General features: G+C 32.4%; 2 protein-coding genes across 2 annotated transcripts; both read left to right on the top strand.

The window, feature by feature from the left end:
- The first annotated feature begins 291 nt into the window (after positions 1-291).
- On the top strand, positions 292-4,047 carry LOC137821890 (alcohol dehydrogenase). Its single transcript, XM_068626684.2, has 10 exons — positions 292-718; positions 1,251-1,387; positions 1,476-1,522; positions 1,625-1,950; positions 2,034-2,116; positions 2,206-2,281; positions 2,595-2,656; positions 2,739-2,834; positions 2,963-3,124; positions 3,701-4,047. The coding sequence occupies exons 1-10, from the start codon at positions 679-681 to the stop codon at positions 3,815-3,817; spliced, it is 1,146 nt and encodes a 381-aa protein (XP_068482785.1). The 5' UTR covers positions 292-678; the 3' UTR covers positions 3,818-4,047.
- Positions 4,048-4,456: 409 nt separating this feature from the next.
- C/VIF2 (cell wall / vacuolar inhibitor of fructosidase 2) lies at positions 4,457-5,454 on the top strand. Its single transcript, XM_068626685.1, has one exon. It carries the CDS (start codon positions 4,773-4,775, stop codon positions 5,307-5,309), a length of 537 nt encoding a protein of 178 aa, XP_068482786.1. The 5' UTR covers positions 4,457-4,772; the 3' UTR covers positions 5,310-5,454.
- The last annotated feature ends 8,190 nt before the right edge of the window (positions 5,455-13,644 follow it).

Here is a 13,644-nt window from a genome sequence, read left to right as displayed (position 1 = left end):
TTCAATGAAAGAAAGGGATGAAATGACTTAAATAAATCATATTGTTTTTTTCACTTTTTAGATTTTAGACCGATAAATTAGATTTATTTTTGTTATATTTGAATTTTAGATAGATGAATTAGATTATTTTTTGTTATATTTGATTAATCTTGTTCATAATGATATACTATATGAATATGTCACCGTCCTACATTTTGGAGATTGGACGAAGTGTGTTTGTGTCAATATTTTAATTAAGAACCTTACAAGTTGCGTCTAATGTTATGTAGTCTGTTAGGCCTCAACCTGCTTGACTTGTTCAGTTCCTATTGAATTGAAGCCTTTAGAAGTGAGGTTTCACAAGTTGTAGGATATCTGCAATTTGGTTTGTTATTATATCATACATAAGTTCAACCACCAGAAACCAGACATTAGAATTAGAAAGACCAAAGGCGCCGCTGTTTGTAAACTTTTGTTGTTAGTCAAGGGAACCAAAACCAGTGGATTCCATGGTTTTTCTTTCTCCTACTGTTTTGATAATTTTAAACCTCGGAGATGACAATTCTTCTTCATTGGTGCACTATATATATTCCACAGAAACCAACCCGTTTCTGTACATTGAAAAAGAAAAGTACTTGTGTGTTCTGTGCAAGTGATTACTGATCAAAAAGTCAATCAAGGAGTTTAAAAGCAAAGAAAATGGCTTCAAGTACTGCTGGAAAGGTCATAAAGTGCAAAGGTAACTGCATATTTACAACTGTACCTGTTGCATTGCAATTGTTTTATTTTATTTATTGCTTTAGTTTTTACTGCGCAAATGGTCTAACTAAGATATCCATTCATTGCTTTCCCAGATTGCATGCCTATACTAAGAGTTATTTGTGGAGTGTTTACTTTAGATACTACAGTGAAGAGTATAACCAACAATTAAAAATCTTATGAGTCTTGTGATTTTCTTTTTCCACTTTTTTCCCTAATTATGAGTCTTCCAATGTGTTTTCCTCATATGCTTGCCCAGTTGTTCGTGTTGAGCCATGCAACCATCAACTTTCTTTAATTGCGTTGCATGCATTTGTCTTATCTGCTTCTTCTTAATACACATAATATGTTCCTTTTTTGTAACTTTTAGTGATTAAATAATATGTTTTCCTCTCTTATGGCAAAGTGGTAGCGCTCTCACATAAGTGGTTACTTAAAAAGGCTACTCATCCCTAAGACTTTAACTTATAACCTTGATCATACATGAGTTGATTAATAGTACTACATTGCAGCTGCGGTGGCATGGGAAGCCGGAAAACCGCTGGTGATAGAGGAAGTTGAGGTAGCTCCACCACAGGCTAATGAAGTTCGTCTGAAGATCTTGTTCACCTCACTCTGCCATACTGATGTCTACTTCTGGGAAGCCAAGGTAATCAATGGTTCTAATTTCTAAATCATAGTAGTTCTGTAAGTATAACTGAACATATGCTGAAATTGTTAGATTGGATGTTTTACAGGGACAGACACCTCTATTTCCACGGATATTTGGTCATGAAGCAGGAGGGTATGCACAATTTCCATTTATAAAACAACAGCATCTTTCTTAATCTCAAATTTGATTGTATATATCTTATGTTTTAAACCTTGTTTTTTTCTTTGCTTTCAGAATCGTGGAAAGTGTTGGTGAGGGTGTGATAGATCTCAAGCCTGGTGATCATGTGCTTCCAGTCTTCACAGGGGAGTGCAAGGAGTGTGATCACTGCAAATCAGAGGAAAGTAACATGTGTGACCTCCTTAGGATTAATACTGACCGTGGAGTGATGCTGAATGATGGCAAGTCAAGGTTTTCAATCAAAGGACAACCAATATACCACTTTGTTGGAACCTCCACTTTCAGTGAATACACTGTAGTCCATGTTGGCTGTGTTGCCAAGATCAACCCCACTGCCCCACTTGACAAAGTTTGTGTTCTGAGCTGTGGAATCTCAACAGGTTAGAATAACTACATTCTGCTCTTTTAGTCAATTGTAGACTTTCTCTTTCAATTAAGTATATCATTGGTTTTGTTATTGAAGGTCTTGGTGCTACACTGAATGTTGCAAAACCAAGAAAAGGTTCATCAGTAGCTATATTTGGATTGGGAGCAGTGGGGCTTGCTGTGAGTTGCCTTGCCTCTTCCCAATAAAAGGAAATTTTGGTGCATCTATCACTGCTCAGTAACTGTTTTTGCTTTTACATTTTCTGTAGGCTGCCGAGGGAGCTAGACTTGCTGGAGCTTCCAGGATAATTGGGGTTGACTTGAATTCCAAGAGATTTACTGAAGGTGAGTAACAGTTAAAAAACCTTGTACCCGCACACACATGCGCTTACATTACATACGCACTAGGAAGAGTTTATTTGAACTCATGGAAGATGCTCATCATATTTCTGAAATCTCCTTTTAGCTTATTCTGATAAGCTTGATAGACTCACATCACTTTTAATAAGAATTTGTTAAATATATGCGTAGTTAAACTATTTCTCCAGATATGTTCATAAACACCTTAATCAGCTTGCTATTCAGGATCCTGATACATCAAGAACTTTAAATAACTCTGCATTGATTCTGTTCTGAATGTGCTTATTCTGGTCTACAGCTAAGAAGTTTGGAGTTACTGAGTTTGTGAATCCAAAAGATTATGACAAGCCAGTTCAAGAGGTTTGTCACCAACTATTAACTGACCAGTCATGAAATTATACACATCTTTTACGCTTACTTGAATCTCTTTAATTCATTTCAGGTGATTGCTGAAATAACTGACGGGGGAGTGGACCGAAGTGTTGAGTGTACTGGCAGTGTCGGTGCTATGATCTCAGCATTTGAATGTGTGCACGATGTAATGTTCCTCAAGCTTCTTCTCAAGTCATTTGATTTTTCCATGATTTTAACTGCAGTGTATCAATGGATGTCTTCAAATGCTAAGTCCTAAATTCTCATTCTGACTTCCTCTGTATAACTCTTTAGGGATGGGGTATAGCTGTACTTGTTGGTGTGCCAAATAAAGACGATGCTTTCAGAACTCATCCAATTAATATCCTAAACGAAAAGACTCTCAAGGGTACTTTCTTTGGCAACTATAAACCACGTTCTGACCTCCCATCAGTGGTGGAGATGTACATGAATAAGGTCAGTGGGTACATCATTTAGGAAGATTCTTAGTAGAATTTAAGTTAAAACTCAACCTTATAAAACTAGTAACTTATAAGATAAGATGAGTTCACTTATATGTTTTATCATTGTTTGTTTGAATTTGAAACTAGTGACTCACTTATATTTAATATGCATCCACACATTAGTTGAGATTCGAGATTGTTATGGTTATTGGTTTTTCTGTGATTGGAAACCATCTTAATCATGTGAACATGTTACATGCCACACTGTCACCTGATCAATCTCGGTAATTTCAACCTTTTCTTCATACCTTGTCATTGTGGTTAATGACTACACATGAGAGTTTCTTTAGTCAAAGCATGCTGGAAAAACAGTGCATAGCAATTTCTTTGTGAAAAGTAGCTTTCGTTGACTAAATGGCACTGTTGTTGGATTTAGACACTAAAATATATGTATTGTCAACCTTTTCTCATAGCTTTTCAGTGGGAAACTTCCGTTTGTTTTTCTTCTGATACTTCATGTCAACCTTTTGTAACTGCTCCTGACTTGGAAACTTACTCCTTTTCTTCTTTATTGTTTCAAATGTGACAGGAACTTGAACTGGAGAAATTTATCACCCATGAAGTACCTTTTTCGGAAATCAACAAAGCCTTTGAATATATGCTTAAAGGGGAGGGCCTGCGTTGCATAATCCGCATGACTGCATAGAATTATTCAAACAACTACTTTGATAGTCGGAAAATAAGTAAATAAAATATAATTGATTATGTCTTTAGCTGTGGTCATTGTAACGAAACAATCTTCATAAGTTTGCTTTAAATTTCATGGGGGAAGTTCAGTACTCATGTAAATATCGTGTTTATACAGAATAAAACAAACTACTGATGTATTGCTGGGATTGAAGTTGATAATCTTAAGTTGGAACAGTCTACTAAAAATCTCTAGAATGCTAATAACAATGCAGGATTGAAAATTTAACTTTCAATAAAGTTGAGTCACTAAACACAAAAGTTGTTACTTTTTACTTCTGTAAAAAGAACCCAATAATTGGAAGCTAAAGCTTCTGCAGTGACCAATCCACTATGAATTGCCAGAGCAGGAACATTTGAGACCATGCTTATATTGGATTGAGAGTCTAAATTTCTTGTTGGTTTATGACCCGTGACTCTAGGCTATAAAATGTTTGCTAGCAGACAACATAACATTATGAGTACCATACTTTCTACCTTCCAAATAAAGCCTTGAATCTATCAAGAGTTTAGTAAATACAAGAAGAAAAAACCAACTAGTTTTGACAACTTAAGGCTATCCCCCCAAAAAATACTTAAAAGCAAAAAATAATTTCCAAAGAGATTCTTTCACGAACAGAGCTTATCACGTGACTCTTGATCAAACCCTGTACATCTGTTATATGCAATATATAAAATATTGTGATAATTTCACATACCCTTACCCTTACAAACCTAAAGATTAAAGTAAAGTATACATGTAATCATGAAAACACAAGACAAAGCAGATCTAAATAAGATCTTAAGAAGAAAGGAATCATATAACTCTACTTCTTGACTTTATTGCCCCACTTTTCTGTATATGAATTGTCTCCTCTCTTTTCACCCCTCCCCCTCAGAAAATCTCAAGATAGCAAGACCCTTCCATACTCTATATGGCTTCTAAGATCTTCTTCCTGTTTCTCCTCTTTCTAGCATACCCTCATCAACATGCTTGTGTGAATGGAGATGCCACTCTGATCAAGAGAACTTGCAAGAACACCAAGTACTACAATCTATGCTTCTCTTCCCTCAAATCCGATCCAAGTAGTCCAAACGCAGATCCTAAGGGCCTAGCTGTCATTATGATCGGGATTGGAATGACCAATGCCACTTCCACTTCTTCCTATTTGTCTTCCAAGTTGCTTAGCCCCTCCAACAACACAACCTTGAAAAGGGTCATCAAGGAGTGTGCAGATAAGTACACATATGCTGGTGATGCTCTCCAAGCTTCAGTGCAGGATTTGCTTAATGAGGCTTATGACTATGCTTACATGCACATAACTGCTGCCAAAGACTACCCAAATGCTTGTCACAACGCTTTCAAACTGTACCCTGGTTTGACTTATCCTCTGGATCTTGCTCGTAGAGAAGATGGTTTGAAGCATATCTGTGATGTGGCAATGGGGATTATAGATAATCTTGATTGGTAGGTGTATACATTTCAGTATAGCACTTTGTTATGCAAAACCATGTTAGTTATATCCTGTCTCTGGTGTTAAGTTTGACAACTTTGTATCTTGTTATGTTCTTGGTATAATATATTAGACATAAAAGGATTAGTCTACTTGAATTTAACTAACCATCTTAATGTATTTATATACGGAGTACCAAAATTTGAGAAAATATTAGAAAAAATCCACATTCATACTTATATACTCATGTTTACAAAGTTTAACATTCTTTTAGTATCAAAACCGTTGCAATGCACACACTACACAAACAAAACAATCTTTCAAACATGTTATGTTATATGTGTATATATTTTAAAGTTTTTACATACAAATTATGAGCATCATATATTTTATTTACATATGAACATCACTATAAAAATAAAATAGTATCCACATATAATTAGTCAAAATAACTTTTTCCACCCTTGAAAATGGAATATGCAATCAGAATATCTAGTTCTTTCATGTCAATTGTGTATGTTGAAGACTTGACAGTTGATGTATACAGGACATAATAAAAGATAAAAGTTAGAAGAAAGCTAGCTTACACCCTATGAAATCTATTTATATTTTTGGCTTTCTTATACTAGGTAAGGTTGTAAACTTTTTCGTCAATCCTTTTTTTTTTTACTAAAAACAAAAAATTGAAAATTGAAAACTTTACATGCAATAGCTATATAATCAAAATTAGTATTAATACACATTTTCCACTTCTCACACAAAGAAATACTAAAATGTAGTGTCCTTTGGATCTCAATAATATAAAAAACCGTAGTTTGTGGATTGCTTGATATGTTTTTTGTGATAAAAAGAATTTGAGACTCAAGTGAAATTAAATAAAGTTTAATAACAACACTGAATGATTAAATGATTTAAATAACCTGAAAGCACAAAACTTTTTCTTTGACTTTATTGTTAGAATATAATTTTCAAAAAGAAATAAAAGATCTCACACTACATTTCTAATATGTCTCCTCATCCTTTCTTTTGGTAAAAATGGAAATAAACTTTCCTCATCCTTTTTAAGTTTAAAACCAAACAAATATAATAAGGAATTTCTCTAATAAAGGTTAAAATATATGGCAAACATTTATTCATTCATTTCCTTACCTTATTTTAAATAAAGGATATTGTTACATATATATTGAATTTTGCAATATATATGCTAACTCATGCATTCTAAATTAATATTGCCTTTTATAGATATACTTACATCTATACCCTGTTATAAATTGTACATATTAGTAACGTGGAAGATTTTAAAAAATAATTATTAATGTTTTTTTTTTTCGAAATTGATGTCTTCCTTCTAGTTTTATGCATTAAATCTACATCCACTTGATCAAACATTATTTTTATACTCAGAATAATTTTTTTGAATAAGAGAAATAAATATAAATGATCTAAAGTTTAACATCAATGTCTGAAAATAGGTACAATATACATGAAAGAAGCATCACAACCTTTGGAAGACCTTCTTCAATGACATGATTTCCATTGATCTTCTTGAAACTTTGATTATCATATAGTTTTTAGAGCATAATATATGCATGATAATATAAAAAATGCTATTATTTTAATTGTTATATATGTTAATTTTTTTAGTTTTTTGTAGTTGTTATCTTAAAAGTCATACATTTAATTATGATTTAAAGCTTTTACAGTAATAATATAAAAGGTACTAAGTTATAGTTTTTTAACTTATTAAAAAGTTAATATGTTTTATTATTAGTTTTAATAAAAAAAATATTAATAATGGGGTAGTTGGGGTATCCAAATCCATTTACTAAAAGACTGTATATATTGAGTAAAGCTATGCAAAAGCGAATCTTTTTCAAAAATGTGTACTCAACAAAATTACTCTTATAAGAACAAAAGTTAATTGTCAAGCATATATATTTCTACAATTTCAGCTCTCCCAAATTAAGATGCAAAGTACTTGTAAGCAACTCTAGTGAGGGTTGATTTTCTTCTTGAGTTGTAACTTTGGATAACTGTGTTTGGCTTTGTCTTCAAAATATTTTCTAATATGTAGCATTTCTATAAAAAACAGACTACTTTCAACCCAAAGACCAGTGTCACTGTTATATTTTCTTGTTTTTCTCTGTCCTTTTGAACATGCATTTCCCATATTTTCTCTGTCCCATTGTTAATATGTTTTATTGTAACAATGGTAACAAAGTAAAAGCTATTAAATCTGACATAAAGATAAAGTTGGGAGTGGTTGAAGTTGTTCATTTACATTTACGTATAAACTTAAGCACTGTTAAAAGGAATGCTAAAAGAACATTGAACTAAAGAGTAAAAGTGTATTAAATTTAGTTATCTGTATAAATGATAAAAGTTAAAAAATTCATGCCTCAACTTTTATTTACTATAATAATAGATAAATAATTAAGTGATTGGGTTAATTTTGCATGCTTTATATAGCGCTTGCCCACTTGTTTTGCAGCTGTTTAATGCTGCCAAAAAGGTAGATAAGGATTGTTCAAATAATTCATTTCCCACTAATGAAAGTGTATGAATTATTTGAGAGATAATAGTGCTAGGTCATAGTCAACTAAAGAAATTATGAAAAAGGTTTAATCATTGTTTCAAGTTACTGTACCACAATAGATATCCCTGTGGAAGCTTGTGGAAGTTTTGCCTCTATTCTCCTTATAAAGAATCTAAAGATCTTAAACAAAGTTGATTGAAATATTTATTAAAAGTTGATTTACGATATTTTAGCTCAATTTGCCTTTTAACTATGCCTTTAGAAAGATATCTTAATTAAACCATCGAATTCATTTATGAAAGTATGTGAGATATTGTCAACTAGGTTTTTAAAATATGGAAAATAGTGTCTTTGAAATTGTAGTCCATCAATCAAATTAGTCCCTCCAACCTGATTTTTAGTGACATCCTCAATCAATAAACATTGTTGAATACGCTAAAAGTTTGTTACCTTTATCAAGCATAGCCAAAGTAGATTTCAATACCTACGTCCCACCAATAGATTCCAACACCAACCAATTCCTGAAACCTAGAAGTTTTGTTCTCTGAATGTTAGTTAACATATGTTTCACAAGAAAGTCATTAAGTAAAATAATTTCTTTAACTTAGATAGGAAATTTTACCATTTTTAAGACATTCAAATTAATTGAATTCGGATTGATCTCATTTTTTTTCATTTTTTAAATGTCTTATTTGAAAAATATAATTTAAATTTAGTGAATTTTAATTCTTTTGTTTAGATAAAAAAATATTTAAGTTACCACCAACTTCAAAAAAATCATTTAAATATTAAATAATTGTTAAAAATTCAAATAATATCAATATTGATAATATTTTGTAATAGATCTTGATTGATGTTATATTTCAAAGTGCTTCAAGTTTTTTTTTTAATTTTATATTTGCAAAACTTTTTCTCAATTTATGTTAACCAAATTATTTTCAAGTTTTGATATGTTAGATCGGGTCAGACCTAGGTAGGATAACATCAGGTTAGATTAATACAAGGTTGAGTTGAGTCAGCTCGGGTCAGAGTCAAGCCTAATTGACCTAAGCTTAGGTTTCGAGTTCGTTTGGACCAAGTTGAGTCGAGTAGGCCCATACTAGGTTGATCTGGGTTGGTCCAGGCCAGGTCAAGCTGACTGGACCCAAGTTGAGCTGATTCAAACCTAATCAAGGTAAAATTGAGTGGACTGAGCCAAGGTTGAGTTGAGTCGTCCCGAGCCAAGGTCGAGCTGAGTTGGCTCGAGTCTAGGTTGAATTGAGTCAGCCTGAGTCTAGGTCGAGCCAGTTTAGGTTGAGCCACCTCAGGTTGAGCCCAATCGAGGAAAGCCCACATTTAATCAGGTTGGGGCAGGTCAATGTTCATTTGTGTCGTTCCACGTTCAGCCGAGTTGGGCTAGGCCTAGGTCGGTCCTAGTCCGGTCAAGACAAGATTGAGTCGACTCCTCTTGGACCCAAGTTGAGCCAAGTCAACCCATGCTCGGTTGAGTCGAGTCAGGCAAGCCTACATTCAGTTGAGTTGGAGGGGATCCATGTTCATCTGAGTCGGGGTGACCCATGTTCAGTCGAGTTGGGCTAGTTGAGGTTGGTCCTAGTCTGATCAAGACTAGGTTAGGCCTAGCCCGATAAAGACAAGGTTAAGTCGAGCCTACCGAAGCACATGTAGAGTTAAGTCAACCCGAGCCCGGTCGAGTTGTGTCAGCCCGAGCCTAGTTGAGTCAAGTCAACCTAGGCCAAGGTGGAGGTGAGTTAGCATAGGCTCAGGTTGAGCTGAGTAAGGAAAAACCCACATTCACTCAGTAAGGGTGGGTCCACGTTCATCTGAGTTGGGATTGACCCATGTTCAGCTGAGTTGGACTAGGCCTAGGCGTGTCCTAGTTTGATTAAGACCAGGGCATGCCTAGGCTGATCAAGACCAGGTTAAGTCAAGCTCCGATTAAGCCAAGTCGGTCTGAACTTGGTCTAGTCGAGTCAGCCTTGGCCCAATCGAGTCGAGTCAGCTTGGGCACAGTCAAGACGAGTTGTCTTGGGTCCGATCGAGGCTAGTCGACTTATGCTTGGTTAAGCTGAGTTGGCGTGGTTCAAGTCAGGTGGAGCTGAACCAAGTCCTAGTCAAGCCAAGTTAGGGCGAGATCATGTTCAGTTGAGTTTGCTTAGGCCCATGCTGAGTCAAGTTCGGTTGGGTCCAACTCGAGCCATTGTTTAGGTTGGGATTCAACCTAGGTGGGATCGAGACAAATTAGGCTAGGTTTAACCAAGTCAAATTGGTTTTGTGTTGGGCCAAGGTCTCGGGCTGGGGCAATGTCAAACTAAGTTAGGTTGATCTCACATTAGGTTGGACCAAGTCTACCTAGGCCCAAGTCAACCCAAACTACATAGACCAAAATATGAATTTAAGAATATGAAGAGTTTTAAATTCTTACTTTTAGATAAAATTTGAAATTCTTTTATTGTAAGTAATCCAATTACTCTAATGAAATTCTAGGATTTCAATTTCCTAATGCGCTATCCAAGCACAAGGTTAAGCATTTTTAATTTTAGTTTTTAAAGGAAATTTTGTTAAATATGAGTGCGCTATCCAAGCACAAGGTTAAGCATTTTTAATTTTAGTTTTTAAAGGAAATTTTGTTAAATATGAGAATCATGTAGTTTGTCACTTATGATTTAATGCCTTTTTAAGTCATTTCTACATGTAGTTATTTTGAAAATATTTTCCCAATTTTTTTATTCTTTTCCAAAAAACATCTAATAAATTAAAATAGCTAAAATTTTGAGAAGGACATTTCACTGAACAATTATTTATCCTTTTGACTAAATTTTTATTTTAAAATCTATAAATAGGGACCTTGGAGTAACGTTCAAAACATCGAGAGGTCTCGAGAAATCGAGAGACATTAAGAGAGGTATTAAGAGATGGAGAAACACAAAGGATAAGAGGATCAAGTGAGATTCGAAAAGAGGTTTATATATAGAGGTTCTGTCGGATTAGACTCAAAGAGTCTAAACTTCTGAATCAATCAATATACAAGGCCAAAACCTCAAAAGAAGTGAAGGCCAATCTTTAGAGAAGGAAAACTTGAACCCAAGCTATCAACAACATTCAAGGATCCGTGTTTGTTGTGTTTCGCTTCTCATCCTAAACTATTATTGTAAGATCTTATCATGAGTTGCTAAATCTATATTGTTGAGATTGAATGACTATGTGATATTTCAAAATTATTGTTGTTTATAGATGCATGTTTCTCTTTTATATTCAAATTCTTTGGGTCTGGTAGTGTACTTAATGCTCAATGGTGAGGAATGACCATTGATTGTCCATAGGGCATGGTGATTTCATGTTTATGGATCCTATCTAGCCAGTCATATGATTCAATGGTCGTAGAGCGTGGAGCTGAGACTATGGTGAATTATTTCATACTAATGCGGAGATAAGTCATAAAAGTGACTTATTGCTCTATATAACCTTGCACGAGGAATCGACTTGGTTTGGCTAACCAAGGAACATGGATTTTGAATAAAACATTGCATTTATAAATAACAATAACAAAGAAAAAAGCACAAAGCTATGTCTTTCCCAACATTTGTGCTCTATTGTTATTTCCTTGTTTCAATGATTTGTCTAAGACTTCACCTCTCCATCTAATTATTATTATTATTATTATTATTATTATTATTATTATTATTTATAGTTGCTATTTATAAATATTACATGTAAATCATCTCCAAATCACATATTACTTTTCTTAGATTATACTAACTTTTCTAACCACTAACCCTTTTCATTTTTTTTTTATTAATTTTCAGTTTTTTTTGTGTGGAAAAGAATCACTTTAATTGCACTTGCATGGTAACAAGAGGCAACTCCTTTTCAAAAGATTTGTTGTTTGAGTAGAACATTGAGAAATTTTTGAGATTTGAAAGAAAGAAGCTCAAACAAAGAAAGGAGATTCAGAAAAAAGATCAGATCCAACCTCCCCAACCTCACCTAACTCTCAATCCCACATAATCCAAATTGAAGAAATGACTGAAAATAGAAAAAATGAAGTTGGTAGACTAGGCTATTCAACAAGGACCAAAATATTTTTAAGCATAGCCATGTCCACTGCAACAAGATCATTAAAGATGAAACCAACATTTTAAAGCTTAATAAGTAGTCATAAATCGACAGGAATGGATCATGAGGATATACCTATACCCATTTATCCACTTTCTATGAATTGATAGGTACCATGGGATTTGAAGAAAGGGATATGGAATCAGTGTAATTAAGATTATCCCCTTTCTCATTAGCTTGCAAGGCAAAATAGTGACTTAAATCCTACCTTAATTAAATCTTGAATAATTGGAATGATATTGAGGAGAAATTCATAAATAGGTTTTTTTCCACTCTCTTGATTTATTAAATTCAAATATGATATGTCTACATTCAGGCAAGGACTAAACGAGTCTACATTCAAAACCCTTTTGAGAAAATGCCATAATCAAAGAGTTGGAGGACATAATGAGGTTGATGTAACAACAATTAGTCATGATGACGAAAAGACATGTTGCAGACATTTCATCAGGTACTAGTCAAGTTCACCCCAGTAGTATGCCGAAGACTTTGGTGATCACTCCCTTCCTTGATGACCAGTGTAAGTTAAATTACTTGCTCATTGTGTTCTATATTTTTATTTCCTTATATTGTTATGTAAATATAACTTTCATTTCATTTTAACTATTCTTATTTTTTCTTACATATACTTCCCATTGCTCACTTAGTCTTATACTTTGGAAAACATTATATCTATTAAATTGAAAACTTTTTTTCCCAATTATGTAATATTCACATAATATTTGTACCTTCTTTCATTAACACATTGACTGCTATTATATTTTAATTATTACTTCTTATGTTTGGTATTTTTAATTTTTATATGTTTTTTTTTATTAATTTATGGATTGCAATTTGGACTTTATTTGGATTAAAAATTACCAATTGTCATTAGACTGCAAGATTGGAAATTAATCACTTGTTTATAATTAAAGACTAATTTAGAATCTAAAGTAATTAGTAACTAAAATCTGAGTAGTTTAATGCTTGATATCAATTTAAAGGTTATTTTTTAAATTTATATTAATAATAGAAACTATTTTAGATACCAAATAAGTTTTAAGTTTATAAAATAATATCTAACTTAATCAATATTGATCACTAATTATTTTATATCTTTAAATTAATTGCTATTTAATAATTTTTTTTATAGTATATAAAACTTGGTAATCTAATTGATAAATATAAAATAACATCTAATTATATAAACTTATCATACAAATAAAAAAAAATTCTATGTAAAAATATATTATTATGTACTTATAACTTTTTTTTAAAAATTTAATGTTATATTTATTTTTTAAAGTTGTATATGTTTTTTTTTTTTAATTTGAATTAGTCATTTTATGAAAACTATTTTATTTAATGAGTATTAATAAATTTAAATTTTTATTTATTTCATAAATTACATTTTATTTGTCAATTTAAACTAATTATTTTTTATCTACCATATGAATGCTTTTTTACAATTTTTATAATGTACTAGAAAAACATTAAATAAAAGTTAATTTTAAATATAAAAAAAATTAATTACTATATTTTTAAATTAGATACTATTTTATAAAATAAAATATTATTAATATTTAATACAGTTTCTATTCTAAATTGATATTTAATTAGCTATCAATATTTTACATACAAAGTATAAAATCTAAAGTAATTGGTAACTAAATATAGTTGGTAGATAAAACCTAGGTAATTAATTAGATACCAATTTAAAAATCA

This window comes from Phaseolus vulgaris, chromosome 9 (genome assembly GCF_051622355.1).
Source record: "Phaseolus vulgaris cultivar YP4 chromosome 9, ASM5162235v1, whole genome shotgun sequence".
Taxonomy (NCBI): Eukaryota; Viridiplantae; Streptophyta; class Magnoliopsida; order Fabales; family Fabaceae; genus Phaseolus; species Phaseolus vulgaris.
The sequence above is the reverse complement of the archived record's forward strand: the minus strand, read 5'-3'. Positions and strand labels throughout refer to the sequence as shown.

Excerpts from the sequence above, each read along its gene's own strand:
- LOC137821890 (XM_068626684.2), top strand. The coding sequence starts at position 679 with ATGGCTTCAAGTACTGCTGGAAAGGTCATAAAGTGCAAAG. Across the intron at positions 1,388-1,475 it reads TCTACTTCTGGGAAGCCAAG|GGACAGACACCTCTATTTCC; the intron begins GTAATCAATGGT and ends GATGTTTTACAG. Across the intron at positions 2,657-2,738 it reads ATGACAAGCCAGTTCAAGAG|GTGATTGCTGAAATAACTGA; the intron begins GTTTGTCACCAA and ends AATTCATTTCAG.
- C/VIF2 (XM_068626685.1), top strand. The coding sequence starts at position 4,773 with ATGGCTTCTAAGATCTTCTTCCTGTTTCTCCTCTTTCTAGCATACCCT.